Genomic DNA, 15900 nt, shown 5'->3' with positions numbered 1-15900 from the left:
TAAGTCTGGGAGATTTGGCTAGCAACAAAACCAGGTTAACCCACCATTTTATCTTAAAATGTCCCGTAGCAAGTCAGGAAATTGGCAATTGTTAAATATTTGTTTGTTTTACAGTGAGTGATTTAGATTTTAATACAATGTTGACTGTTGTTTTCCTATTTTTGATATTTTTAAATATTGTATTTGTTTGTTCTTTTATCACATCGTTGTGAATATAATGGAAAAAGGTAAAATCACAAAAATACTGAACTTAGAGGAAAATCATTTCGGAAAATCCATAATCACATGGCAAAATCAAATAACAAAACGCATCAAAAACGAATGGACAAGAACTGTCATATTCCTGACTTGGTACAGGCATTATCAAATGTAGAAAATGCTGGACTTAACCTGGTTCTATAGCGCTAACCCTCTCACTTTAATGACAGTCTCATCAAATTCCGTTATATTTACATTAATGCGTTGAATAAACAGACACAATAAATAAAATAGTCAAAATATGGGTACACCAGTCATCATCGTATAACAATTTAAAAAAGGAACAATTTAACAGAACACAATCACATCTACTATCTACGAATACATTGATTTATTTGAGTGTCTGACGTCAGAAATTTTTACACGGTACATCATTTGTCGTCCAATGTGCATACAAACAATTTTAAAATTTACATAGGCAACGTCAGCATACAGGGTTAAAAATCAAAAGTATGTAAGAATAAACTTCAGAAATAAACCGAGATTTAAACTTCTAGTAGTCCAAAAGTTATATATAGAATCCATTAGAATCAAACAACAGTTGATTCCACTACGCGATAGAATGATTTTGACGTTTGTGGTTCAACATATATAGTAATTCATAATAGAAATATATCATAATGACATATTATAGAACAATATCATACTGACGGGATCTTTTTAAGTACAGAGTCACGCCATAAGAACGACAGAAATACAAAAAGTCGCATATACAAATCAAACCACTAAAAATGAAAGCCAATGAAAACACATTGACGAGTTGTTTAAGTACCGAGCCTCGTCAAACGGATATCACATAAAACCACTCAACAGTAAAAGTAATATCAATAATAGAACAAAGACAAATCAAAGAACAATTAAACACGTTGTTAAGATAATAAACAACATCATTACGCAGAATCTATACATCAAGACCATCGTATATTATTTGAGAAGTTGATACGGAATATTTACCAACAAGGTCTTAGTACCTTCCGATGAATTTTTTTTAGAAAAAGGACGAGACGTTCTTTGACATACCCCTGCCCTGGTCCATCAACTTTCTACTCAGACACTGATGACGTTTTACAAAGTCTGAAGAGGAGCTGCAAGCTCTTGAATATCGAATAAGTTTGGAAATATATATTCCATATGCAGGTGAAGTTGGTATATTGATACTAAGGTTGGGGAAATTTATAATTTCAAAATTAAAATCGTCTCGTTTGTCATAGATTCTGGTACTGAATGACTGTGTAAATTAAATTCGAGATATAAGTCTAAAAATGAGGGGGGATATATTAATGACGCGACTGTCATACAAAGAGCGTTTTGTCTAGCTATAAATATAAAACAAGGGTAAATTCACTATTTTTCAATATAAGAAAATGCTTTTACCAAGTCAGGAATATGACAGTTAATATCCATGCGTTTTATGTGTTTGAGGTTTTGATATTGCAATTTGATTTTGGACTTTGTGTTTATGATTTTCTTCGGAAATACAACTTACCATACGTTAAACAGGCATGACCGTTTGAATTAGTTGGTAGGCATCTGGTTTCTTCCAGGCAAGGATTAGTAGGATAGCAGCTGTCTGTATCCTGAATGTATAACAAAAATTTATAATTTAGCATTATGTCTACGGTATAAAGATTTAATTAGTTATCAAAAATACCAGGATAATAATTTGATAACGCCAGACGCGCATAAATAAGTGTTTACCAGCATGACAACACATAAACATACAAATACAAAGGACGTAAGCGGCAGGCCGATAAGTTGTAAACAATTTTTTGTGATTAAAAAAACATTACTATGTAAAACTATGAATGGCAAGAGCAGTAAAAGGAAGGAAAATGCAACTAACGGAAATGCGTGGAGTGAAACCGAACTTAAAAAGCCGTAAAAAAACAACAACAAAGGAAGTCTAAAGCCATAAATAAAGAAGCTAGCGGTCTTGTGCCGAACGAGTCGAGTTCACCTAAATCAATGAAAAATGTAAACAAATCAAATACAAGTGCAAGTGGTCTATCACATCAAAAAATATTGCAATACAATCCAGATTATTTATCAATTGTGAACCCATCATTACAATATGCACAACAAATGCAATCGTTTCAGTCGTTTCAACAATCACAACATCAACAAATGGTTTAACCCTTCTCCCTTTTTGATCTTCTCTAAACATTGTGCATCCTCCACCGAATACTTCTCCTTCAATGATGTCACAAAGACCAGTGTGGGTTGATGAACTATTCCCAAATATGCGTCATATCGAAGCTCAGGTTAGATAAACTTGATCAAATTGGTATATTGGTGAGCTCAGTGAATATGAAAGTTATACAAGTAGAGCAAGAAACAAGCCTTGCAGCTGTTGAAATCTCAACACATTATGTTAGTGACCAATATGAAGACCAGAAAACCAAATGTAACGAATTAAAATCAAGTGTCATCAACATAGATAAACGTTTTGTTTTCTATAGTAAAATAAATTACAGCACCGAAGAAAGAAATTGAATAATCATTTGAAAAAATTTAAAAAACTTGAATGAAAAATGAGAGAAGATCTTTAAGATACACAAATAAATTCAAATATTGAGAACTTCGTTTTTTATAACATTCCTGGAAAAGATGATAAAATTGTCTAGAAGATTCCTCGATATTCTGTGAAAAAAAACTAAAAATGCCAAATATGCGCGAATCCATCTAGATACTGAAGGCCAATAGAATGGTGAGAGGATCCGTCCAATTCTAGTCAAATTTGGTAGTTAAGTTAAGAAGTGAGAAAAAAAAGTAAAAACTTAAAAGACATCAATTTTGGAAATTTCAGAACAATTGCTAGGTGAAACACAAAAACGAAAGAAAACTCTAATACCCGAACTTAAAAAACTGCACGATAAAGGACATAAAGCTTATTTTGTGAGAGACAAGATACATGTTGGTGGCAAATAATACAAAAAAATAGCAGCACACTAGAGGGCAATGTATAACATTAGATGTCTCACTTGGAACGTTCATGGTTTATATTCATGCTTGATGAAAATGACTTCCTAAATATGATCATGAATATGCTTTAATTTTTTTATGTGAAACTTGGTTGAGTGATAACGAGGGCTTGATATCTCAAGTTTCGAAATTTTAACAAGCTTTTCTAGAAAAAAATATTGGAGTTAGAAGGGAAGGTGGTATTTCTGTTTACTGTAAACCTTCTATTTATAACGATAATATTGTAGAAAAAATATTAACAAATTGTATTTTTTTAGTGATGACATGTATATTTGTTTTGTTTATATTCCACATGAAAGATCGTTATTTTGTTCAATAAATCCATGATAAAAGAGGGACGAAAGATACCAAAGGGACAGTCAAACTCGTAAATCTAAAACAAACTGACAACGCCATGGCTAAAAATGAAAAAAACAAACAGAAAAACAATAGTACACATGACTCAACATAGAAAACTAAAGAATAAACAACACGAACCCCACCAAAAACTAGGGGTGATCTCAGGTGCTCCGGAAAGGTAAGCAGATCCTGCTCCACATGCGGCACCCGTCGTGTTGCTTGTGTGATTAAAAATCCGGTTAATAGTCTAATTCGGTAGGTCAAATTCATGAAAGGGAAGGGGATTGTAGTTACGACATAAGGAACATATCCGATATCATTTGTGAAACAGTTATTCCATAACGGTCAACCAACTCGTGATGGCGTCCGTAAAATTTACGAAGGGATGATTTCAACTTCACCATTTGGAACTCTTGGTTTAATAGCTTCCTTGTGAGCAGTAACCCTCTATCAAGAAAATCATGATAGGAAATGCAAGCACGGGAATATCGTATCAATTGGGAGATATATACCCCGTATGCAGGTGCTGCTGGAATGTTGCTACTTAGAAATGGAAAGTTCACAATTGGAAAGCTGAAATCATCTCTTTTGTCGTAAAGTTTTGTCTTCAACCGACCCTCATTGTCAATTTCTAGATGTAAGTCAAGATATGAAGCCGACTTAACTGTATCTGTAGTATCCTTTATCTCCAATTCGATGGGATAGATGCGATCCACATAGTCACCAAATTTTGAATTGTTTAGTGAAAGAACGTCATCTATATAGCGGAAAGTAGAGTTAAAGGATATTGCTAACTTCTTATCTGTCTTCCTAAGAAGTTCCTGCATGAAGTCAGCCTCATAATAATAAAGAAACAAGTCAGCAAGTAGAGGGGCACAGTTTGTTCCCATTGGGATGACGACAGTCTGTTGAAAAACACGTCCTCCGAACGTAACAAATATGTTGTCAATCAAGAAATCAAGCATCTTGATAATATCGGTTTCAGAGAATTTTTTGTTTGAATCAGAATGATTCTTTACAAAGTATGATTTATCCCTCCCTAAGACAAGATACTTGTATCTACGTTGGCCATTCTTTTTTATGAAGCAAAGTAATACCAACTCTTTTAATTTGTCTTTTAGTTTGGAATGTGGAATACTTGTGTAAAGAGTAGAAAAGTCAAATGTTTTAATACTGTTACAAGATGAAAGAGAGTTAGATTGTATGTTCTCTAAAAGATCTTTGGAATTTTTAAGTATCCACATCTGATTCACGCCACCTCTAGAATAGGCAGTTTCACAATAACTTTGAAGCACGTCTTTGATTGCTGATAAAATGGATGTTAATAATTTAGAAAGGGGTTTCGTGGAGCACTTGGAAGACCCAGCAATAAACCGTTGTTTGTAAGGACACTTATGTAGTTTAGGTATCCAATACAGGGATGGAGGATCCAGTTTTTCATCTTTGGTTGAAATACAAAAGGAACAAAGAACAGACCTATGATTATCCAGGATTTCCTATGCTTACGATTTTCCTTTGCATAGAGGATTAAGTGGATTTTTTGTTTTTATCATACGTCGTATTTTTGTTATTTCACTCCGAAAGAGTGTAAAATGTCCCCCCAAAAAAGTTACTGTACAAAACATTTACGTGCCGGATACCTTAATACGCACATTAAAAATTAAAAAGATACAGTCACATATATAAAAACGAAACTATCTATAAAAAAAGAAGATTGCCAATGAGACAACTGTTTACAAGATACCAAAATGACAAATACATTAGCAACTATAGGTCCGTAAGGAAATTAACTTAATATCATTTATAAAAAACTGCTCATGCCCAAGTGTAGCTAACATTAAAAAGATTTATAAATATTAATTTTAATGAGTTCTTCGGATATTAACCTTTGGATTGATAAAAAATTAAAACATTCTTCTTTGAATGACATTGTTCATCCAAAACATAAACAAATTCAATGACAAACGGAAAAACAAATCAATATACCATCCTTGAATTAGCGTGATAATTTTTATGTTTACAGTATCTCTCTATCGATTATTGTTTCCAAGATAATAGAATTAGCAATACAGAAAGTATGACATTCTAGGATACAGGAAGTCTGACGTTCTAGGATACAAAAAGACTGACATCAAGGGTTAAAGTCTGACATTCAAGGATAGAGGAAATTTAATATTCTAGGATACAGGAAGACTGACATTCTAGGATAACGAAAGACTGACATTCTAGGATACAGGAAGACGGACGTTCTACGATACAGTAAGGCTGACATTCTAGAATACAGGAAGTCTGACATTCTAGAATACAGGAAGTCTGACGTTCTTAGATACAGGAAGGCTTACATTCTAGGATACAGGAAGTCTGACGTTCTAGGATACAGGAAGTCTGACATTCTAGGATACAGGAAGTCTGACGTTCTAGGATACAGGAAGTCTGAAATTCTTGGATACAGGAAGCCTGACATTCTAAGGTACAGAAAGGCTTACATTCTAGGATACAGGAAGTCTGACGTTCTTAGATACAAGAAGGCCTACATTCTAGGATACAGGAAGTCTGACGTTCTAGGATACAGGAAGTCTGACATTCTAGGATACAGGAAGTCTGACGTTCTAGGATACAGGAAGTCTGACGTTCTAGGATACAGGAAGTATGACGTTCTAGGATACAAGAAGTCTGACATTCTAGGATACAGGAAGTCTGACATTCTAGAGTACAGGAAGTATGACGTTCTAGGATACAGTAAGTCTGACATTCTTAGATACAGTAAGTCTGACATTCTAGGATACAGGAAGTCTGACATTCTAGAAAACAGGAAGTCTGACGTTCTTAGATACAGGAAGGCTTACATTCTAGGATACAGGAAGTCTGACGTTCTAGGATACAGGAAGTCTGACATTCTAGGATACAGGAAGTCTGACATTCTAGGATACAGGAAGTCTTAAATTCTTGGATACAGGAAGTCTGACAGTCTAAGGTACTGGAAGGCTTACATTCTAGGATACAGGAAGTCTGACGTTCTTAGATACAGGAAGGCTTACATTCTAGGATACAGGAAGTCTGACGTTCTAGGATACAGGAAGTCTGACATTCTAGGATACAGGAAGTTTGACATTTTAGGATACAGGAAGTCTGACGTTCTAGAATACAGGAAGTCTGACGTTCTTAGATACAGGAAGACTAAAGTTCTAGGATACAGGAAGTGTGACATTCTAGAGTACAGGAAGACTAACGTTCTAGGATATAAGAAGTCTGACATTCTAGGATACAGGAAGTCTGACATTCTAGGATACAGGAAGTCTGACGTTCTAGGATACAGGAAGTCTGACATTCTAGAATACAGGAAGTCTGACATTCTAGGATACATGCAGGAAGTCTGACGTTCTTAGATACAGGAAGGCTTACATTCTAGGATACAGGAAGTCTGACGTTCTAGGATACAGGAAGTCTGACATTCTAGGATACAGGAAGTCTGACATTCTGGAATACAGGAAGTCTGACGTTCTTGATACTGGAAGACTTACATTCTAGGATACAGGAAGACTAACGTTCTGACTACAAGAAGTCTGACATTCTAGGATACAGGATGTCTGACATTCTAGAGTACAGGAAGTATGACGTTCTAGGATACAGTAAGTCTGACATTCTAGGATGCAGGAAGTCTGACATTCCAGAATACAGGAAGTCTGACGTTCTTAGATACAGGAAGGCTTACATTCTAGGATACAGGAAGTCTGACGTTCTAGGATACAGGAAGACGGACGTTCTACGATACAGTAAGGCTGACATTCTAGAATACAGGAAGTCTGACATTCTAGAATACAGGAAGTCTGACGTTCTTAGATACAGGAAGGCTTACATTCTAGGATACAGGAAGTCTGACGTTCTAGGATATAGGAAGTCTGACATTCTAGGATACAGGAAGTCTGACATTCTAGGATACAGGAAGTCTGAAATTCTTGGATACAGGAAGCCTGACATTCTAAGGTACAGAAAGGCTTACATTCTAGGATACAGGAAGTCTGACGTTCTTAGATACAGGAAGGCTTACATTCTAGGATACAGGAAGTCTGACGTTCTTAGATACAGGAAGTCTGACGTTCTAATATACAGGAAGTCTGACATTCTAGGATAGAGGAAGTCTGACATTCTAGGATACAGGAAGTCTGACATTCTAGGATACAGGAAGTCTGACATTCTAGAATACAGGAAGTCTGACGTTCTTTGATACTGGAAGACTGACATTCTAGGATACAGGAAGACTAACGTTCTGACTACAAGAAGTCTGAATTCTAGGATACAGGATGTCTGACATTCTAGAGTACGGGAAGTATGACGTTCTAGGATACAGTAAGTGTGACATTCTAGGATGCAGAGAGTCTGACATTCCAGAATACAGGAAGTCTGACGTTCTTAGATACAGGAAGGCTTACATTCTAGGATACAGGAAGTCTGACATTCTAGGATACAGGAAGTCTGACATTCTAGGATACAGGAAGTCTGACATTCTAGGATACAGGAAGTCTGACATTCTAGGATACAGGAAGACTGACGTTCTAGGATACTGGAAGACTGACATTCTAGGATACAGGAAGACTAACGTTCTAGGATACAAGAAGTCTGACATTCTAGGAAATAGGAAGTCTGACATTTTAGGATACAGGATGTCTGACGTTCTAGGATAGAGTAAGTCTGACATTCTAGAAGACAGGAAGTCTGACATTCTAGGATACAGGAAGTCTGACGTTCTAAGATACAGGAAGGCTTACATTCTAGGATACAGGAAGTCTGACGTTCTAGGATACAGTAAGTCTGATATTCTAGGATACAGTAAATCTGACATTCTAGGATACAGGAAGACTGACGTTCTATGAAACTGGAAGACTGACATTCTAGGATACAAGAAGACAAACGTTCTAGGATACAAGAAGTCTGACATTCTAGGATACAGGAAGTCTGACATTCTAGGATACATGAAGTCTAACGTTCTAGGATACAGGAAGTCTGACATTCTAAAATACAGGAAGTCTGACATTCTAGGATACAGGAAGTCTGGCGTTCTTAGATACAGGAAGGCTTACATTCTAGGATACAGGAAGTCTGACATTCTAGGATACAGGAAGTCTGACATTCTAGAATACAGGAAGTCTGACGTTCTGGGATACAGTAAGTCTGACATTCTAGGATAGAGTAAGTCTGACATTCTAGGATACAGGAAGACTGACGTTCTATGATACTGGAAGACTGACATTCTAGGATATAGGAAGACAACGTTCTGGGATACAAGAAGTCTGACATTCTAGGATACAGGAAGTCTGACATTTTAGAGTACAGGAAGTATGACGTTCTAGGATACAGAAAGTTTGACATTCTAGGATACAGGAAGTCTGACATTCTACAATACAGGAAGTCTGACGTTCTAGGATACAGGAAGTCTGACATTCTAGGATACAGGAAGTCTGACATTCTAGGATACAGGAAGTCTGAAATTCTTGGATACAGGAAGTCTGACATTCTAGGATACAGGAAGTCTGAAATTCTTGGATACAGGAAGTATGACAATCTAAGGCACAGGAAGGCTTACATTCTAGGATACAGGAAGTCTGACGTTCTTAGATACAGGAAGGCTTACATTCTAGGATACAGGAAGTCTGACGTTCTAGGATACAGGAAGACGGACGTTCTACGATACAGTAAGGCTGACATTCTAGAATACAGGAAGTCTGACATTCTAGAATACAGGAAGTCTGACGTTCTTAGATACAGGAAGGCTTACATTCTAGGATACAGGAAGTCTGACGTTCTAGGATACAGGAAGTCTGACATTCTAGGATACAGGAAGTCTGACGTTCTAGGATACAGGAAGTCTGACGTTCTAGGATACAGGAAGTATGACGTTCTAGGATACAAGAAGTCTGACATTCTAGGATACAGGAAGTCTGACATTCTAGAGTACAGGAAGTATGACGTTCTAGGATACAGTAAGTCTGACATTCTTAGATACAGTAAGTCTGACATTCTAGGATACAGGAAGTCTGACATTCTAGAAAACAGGAAGTCTGACGTTCTTAGATACAGGAAGGCTTACATTCTAGGATACAGGAAGTCTGACGTTCTAGGATACAGGAAGTCTGACATTCTAGGATACAGGAAGTCTGACATTCTAGGATACAGGAAGTCTTAAATTCTTGGATACAGGAAGTCTGACAGTCTAAGGTACTGGAAGGCTTACATTCTAGGATACAGGAAGTCTGACGTTCTTAGATACAGGAAGGCTTACATTCTAGGATACAGGAAGTCTGACGTTCTAGGATACAGGAAGTCTGACATTCTAGGATACAGGAAGTTTGACATTTTAGGATACAGGAAGTCTGACGTTCTAGAATACAGGAAGTCTGACGTTCTTAGATACAGGAAGACTAAAGTTCTAGGATACAGGAAGTGTGACATTCTAGAGTACAGGAAGACTAACGTTCTAGGATATAAGAAGTCTGACATTCTAGGATACAGGAAGTCTGACATTCTAGGATACAGGAAGTCTGACGTTCTAGGATACAGGAAGTCTGACATTCTAGAATACAGGAAGTCTGACATTCTAGGATACATGCAGGAAGTCTGACGTTCTTAGATACAGGAAGGCTTACATTCTAGGATACAGGAAGTCTGACGTTCTAGGATACAGGAAGTCTGACATTCTAGGATACAGGAAGTCTGACATTCTGGAATACAGGAAGTCTGACGTTCTTGATACTGGAAGACTTACATTCTAGGATACAGGAAGACTAACGTTCTGACTACAAGAAGTCTGACATTCTAGGATACAGGATGTCTGACATTCTAGAGTACAGGAAGTATGACGTTCTAGGATACAGTAAGTCTGACATTCTAGGATGCAGGAAGTCTGACATTCCAGAATACAGGAAGTCTGACGTTCTTAGATACAGGAAGGCTTACATTCTAGGATACAGGAAGTCTGACGTTCTAGGATACAGGAAGACGGACGTTCTACGATACAGTAAGGCTGACATTCTAGAATACAGGAAGTCTGACATTCTAGAATACAGGAAGTCTGACGTTCTTAGATACAGGAAGGCTTACATTCTAGGATACAGGAAGTCTGACGTTCTAGGATATAGGAAGTCTGACATTCTAGGATACAGGAAGTCTGATATTCTTGGATACAGGAAGCCTGACATTCTAAGGTACAGAAAGGCTTACATTCTAGGATACAGGAAGTCTGACGTTCTTAGATACAGGAAGGCTTACTATCGTAAAGTGGTTTTACTAAAAACTGCATGTAATAACAAAGACGTCTAAACTGTATGAATTTGTATTGAAGACTAAAGATACAATATTAACGTCATAAGAACACGACGTCCGATCTACAATGATGGCGCGTTACGTTAACGTTCTTCTGTGCGTAATTTCTAACATTCTCCGGCCCACGAAAAGTAAAAATTTAAAACTTGTAAAATAATTAAAGTCTCTCGGTTCAAATAATAAAATGAAATTAACTTTAAAGTCCATCATTAAAATAAAAAACTTTTACCACGTCCACAGTTCATAATATAGTGTCACTTTGAATTTAACGTTCGATTATCTGTTCATGTTCTCCCTATAGTCCAAGTCCTGATTCGTTCTACTGCTACACGTTTTGCCTTGCGATCTTTCGGTGTGTTTGAATCATGATCCTGTTCCTTTGTGTCGCATGTGTTGACTTCATTCGTACTTATTTCCAAAGGGTAAAGTTTCTTTATTGGCCTTGATGTTATTCCGTTTTTCGTTTTTAACATAACTGACCTTATGAGTCCATCTTGTCCAAAAACAAGTTCTTTTATAATAGCTAGTTGCCAATTAATCCTGGGAGTTTCGTCGTATATTTGAACGATGTCACCAACTTTGATATCCTGTTCATTATTACCGTTGATGCGATGAAATTCGCGTAAAGCGGTTAAATATTCCTTCTTCCATCTACACCAGAAATGCTTAATTATCTGGCATTGTACTGTATAAAGTTTGTTTGAGGAAGAATGCGTAAAGTCTTGTACAAGGTTCTCGTCGACGTGTTGGTTGCTAGGATACGGTAATGATACGATTTTCCTTCCATATAATAAATGAGATGGAGTCAGTGGGTCCTCGTCTATCGGATCTGTAGATATGTATGTCAACGGACGGTCATTTAGAATCGCCTCTACTTCTATTACTGTGGTATTAAGTACATCTAAACTCACATAAGATCGTCCTAAAACTTTCTTGATACAATTTTTTGTTAATCCAATGAGTCTTTCCCAAAAACCGCCATACCAAGGCGCTCGCTTCGGTATGAACTTCCACTCTGTCCCTTGACTATTCAATGTTGCTTGAAGTGTTGGTGATGAAGTTAGCCTTTCAATTTCTTTCGCTGATGCTACATATGTTGTCGCATTGTCAGATAACATGATTTTTGGGAGTGATTTCCTACTTGAGAATCTACGGAAAGCTAAAATAAACTGTTCTTCTGTTAAATCTGTAACTATTTCTAAGTGTACAGCTCTGGTGCTAGCGCACGTAAAAAGACATATGTATGCCTTACTGTCTTTTCCATTCTTATTCCTTACTTTTAACGCTCCAGTAAAATCTACACCAGTAACAGTAAAAGGAGGCGCTTCGCGCAGTCTGTCTTTTGGTAATTCCATTTTAAACCAAGTACCTTGATAATTTTGTCATTGTCCACAACACTGTCTTTTCTTGCAAATTCCTGCAATATCTCACTATTTGAAGCCCATGATCTAAGATTAAATCCTGCGTTGGCAAATAATGGTCGAGTCTGGTTGTAGTAATTTATTAAATCGTTTTCTTCTGAAAAACTTGAAATAATGTTGTCGACGTACAGGTCATTTGTTAACCTCTCTGTCCAGGTGCACACGTTGTCTTTCAAATGTTTCAGCAAAACAGCATTCAAAATAAAAGGAGAGCATGTTGCACCGAAAAGAACGGATTTAAAACGGTAAGTTACTAACTGTCCTGTTGGGTCTGTTGGGTTGCTGTACCAATAAAATCTTGTAACGTCTCTGTCCTTTTCTTCTAGTCCCACATTAAGAAACGCTTTCTCAATGTCTGTTGTTACTGCATATTTATGTAGACGAAACCTGAGAAGTATTGCAGCTATGTCGTTCAGATTTGGTGGAATGTTTAGTAAACAATCATTCAGTGAAGGGATATCAGGTGTTTCACGGCAACTGCAGTCGTACACTATTCTTATTGGGGTAGTTGCAGAATCCTTTTTCACCGGGTGGTGTGGAATATAATGTACTTTTCTGTCTTGTGGAATTTTGTCGTCAACTTTTTCTATAAAGCCTCTTCTCTGCTGTTCTGCGATGATTTCTCCATATTTTGTTAACATGTTTGGATCTTTTCTTAATCTATTAACAACGTTTACTGTCCGTCGATATGCAATATGTCTATTCAATGGTAGTGTTGGGTGGTCCTCTTTCCATGGAAGTTTTGCAAAGTAGCGGTTGTCATGGTAACGGATCGAAGTTTTTTCATACACGTCCTGGAATTCCTGATTAAACTTAAAATCGGCGTCCATATTCTCGGTCCCAGTTGTTTCTATCTTCCAGAACTTTTCTAGATCAAACTCTTCTCGTTTGGTTGAAACAATTACATTCATCATTGATGCGTTTGTGTTCACTGAGTGGGTTCCTTTCAGAGGTCCTGAGAGTAGATATCCTAGTTTGGACCTTACTGCTGTAGGTCCCTCGCCTCTGATGTTTTCATCCTCAACTATGTTCCAATATTGGTCAGCTCCAATAAGTAATCCTATTTCAAATGATGCATCTTTATTTACGGCGTGAGCTAATCTTAAATGTTGTAAATACGGCATAGTTTTGGCAGTATGAATGTAAGTCGTCAATGGTGCGGCTATTTTTGGTACAATTAAAACATCTACTGAAATATGGTCGCCATAAATAGTTTGTAACTTAACTGTTGCTGTATCTAGTTGTTGAACTCTGCTGTTCTTGTCAGTGTCTCCAAATCCCGATAATGCTATTGCCTCTCTTCCTGTTGGTCTTATATCTAATGTATCTGCTACTTCCCTAGTTATAAACGACCTTTGGGCTCCTTCGTCGAAAAGTATATTGGTGTCAATTGTTTGTCCTCTGTAGTTGAGCGGTGCAATTGCGGTCTTCAACAAGACATTTGGGCGATCACGGCATAGAGATGAATATAAAACTGTTGTCTCAGATTCCTCCGCGTTGTGTGTTTGTACTGTACATGTACTACTTGTACTTGTAGTTTCTTTGTCGTGGTCTTTGTTGCATAGGCTTGTGTGGTGACGTCTTTTACATTTCTTGCAGTTTGATTTTGATTTACAATCTGCTACACTGTGTCGCCCTAAACAATTAAAGCACAGTCTTTCCTTTTTTACAATTGTCATGCGGTCGTTTGGATCAGTATATTTAGTACATTCTGAAGAATAGTGGGGCTCCTTGCAGTATGCACAGCTTATGGTATGAGATTTCTGTGTTGAATTGGTTGAATTGTTTTTTGGCCAGATTTTACGTGATTTTGTATTTGTGTAGAACGTAGCTGTAGCGCTCGGACTCTCACCTGTTTCTGTACTGTTACCAGACTCTAAAATGGCCAGCTCCTTAAGGATAGATCTTCTAAGATCACCGAGAAACCAATCTGTTGAACCGTGTTCACGAGTCAGGTTTTTGCGTATTTCACTGGGCATTTTGTTGAGTATGACTGGTACTAATAACGAGCCGTATGAGTCTTGAGCCTGTCCGAGAGATTCAAGGCCACGTATGTATGTTTCTGTCCTGTCGTAGTAGCTTCTAAGGTGCGTAAGCGTATTCTTTGGTGCGGGTATGTCTAGTAATGCTTGCATGTACGACTGAATTATCTTATGCTTTTGTCCGAATCTTTCATGTATGAGTTCAATAGCTTTGTTGTAGTTTGTGTGCGTAAGAGCAAATCCGGCAATGGTGTATGACGCTTCTCCTTCTAGTAAAGATTTTAGGTAGTTGAACTTTTGAACGTCGGTTAGAGTGTTGTTGTTGTGAATTGCGGAATCAAAAGAATCCCAAAAGGACTGCCATTCAAGTACGTTTCCGTCAAATGTAGGTAAATTCAATTTCGGTAGTTTATGAAAGTTGCTGCTATTGACGCTTGAATTTGAACGTAACGACGTGAAATTGAGGCCAGTATTTTGTGAGTCATCTCTTATGTTATATACGGGGCCAACATTTTGCATGGGTTGCAGTGTCTCATTGTGCGGCGAAAAACTTCTAGCGGCTGCATTTAAATTTGATGTTTGAGCTTGAATAAATTTACGAATTTTGCGTATTTTCGTCTCTAAATTAAATTTATACTCATCTGTGTCAAGTATCTCTTGCTCTATATCCTCCTCTTGTACACTATCTAAAATGTTCTTATCCAAATCCTTTAGAATATCTTGCTTTTCCTTCAATGTATCCAAAATTGTTTCCAACTCGTCCTCTTCCGGTTTTTCTTCGGTTTCACTTCTCTCCTCAAATCTTCTTAAAATCCTAGAAACTGCGCTTCTGTGTCCCGCTCGAATAGATTTAAGCTTTGAAGTCATCTTCTTCTGGTCACGGTACCAATATCGTAAAGTGGTTTTACTAAAAACTGCATGTAATAACAAAGACGTCTAAACTGTATGAATTTGTATTGAAGACTAAAGATACAATATTAACGTCATAAGAACACGACGTCCGATCTACAATGATGGCGCGTTACGTTAACGTTCTTCTGTGCGTAATTTCTAACACTTACATTCTAGGATACAGGAAGTCTGACGTTCTTAGATACAGGAAGTCTGACGTTCTAATATACAGGAAGTCTGACATTCTAGGATAGAGGAAGTCTGACATTCTAGGATACAGGAAGTCTGACATTCTAGGATACAGGAAGTCTGACATTCTAGAATACAGGAAGTCTGACGTTCTTTGATACTGGAAGACTGACATTCTAGGATACAGGAAGACTGACATTCTAGGATACAGGAAGACTAACGTTCTGACTACAAGAAGTCTGAATTCTAGGATACAGGATGTCTGACATTCTAGAGTACGGGAAGTATGACGTTCTAGGATACAGTAAGTGTGACATTCTAGGATGCAGAGAGTCTGACATTCCAGAATACAGGAAGTCTGACGTTCTTAGATACAGGAAGGCTTACATTCTAGGATACAGGAAGTCTGACATTCTAGGATACAGGAAGTCTGACATTCTAGGATACAGGAAGTCTGACATTCTAGGATACAGGAAGTCTGACATTCTAGGATACAGGAAGACTGACGTTCTAGGATACTG

General features: G+C 37.3%; 2 protein-coding genes across 2 annotated transcripts; both read right to left on the bottom strand.

Annotated features, from left to right (window-relative positions):
* Positions 1–11180: 11180 nt before the first annotated feature.
* Positions 11181–12014, bottom strand: LOC134698952 (uncharacterized). Its single transcript, XM_063560638.1, has one exon. It carries the CDS (start codon positions 12012–12014, stop codon positions 11181–11183), a length of 834 nt encoding a protein of 277 aa, XP_063416708.1.
* Positions 12015–12193: 179 nt separating this feature from the next.
* On the bottom strand, positions 12194–15166 carry LOC134698943 (uncharacterized). Its single transcript, XM_063560629.1, has one exon. It carries the CDS (start codon positions 15164–15166, stop codon positions 12194–12196), a length of 2973 nt encoding a protein of 990 aa, XP_063416699.1.
* Positions 15167–15900: the final 734 nt, after the last annotated feature.

This window comes from Mytilus trossulus, chromosome 1, assembly GCF_036588685.1.
Source record: "Mytilus trossulus isolate FHL-02 chromosome 1, PNRI_Mtr1.1.1.hap1, whole genome shotgun sequence".
Taxonomy (NCBI): Eukaryota; Metazoa; Mollusca; class Bivalvia; order Mytilida; family Mytilidae; genus Mytilus; species Mytilus trossulus.
This window is presented reverse-complemented; position numbering and strand designations above follow the sequence as displayed.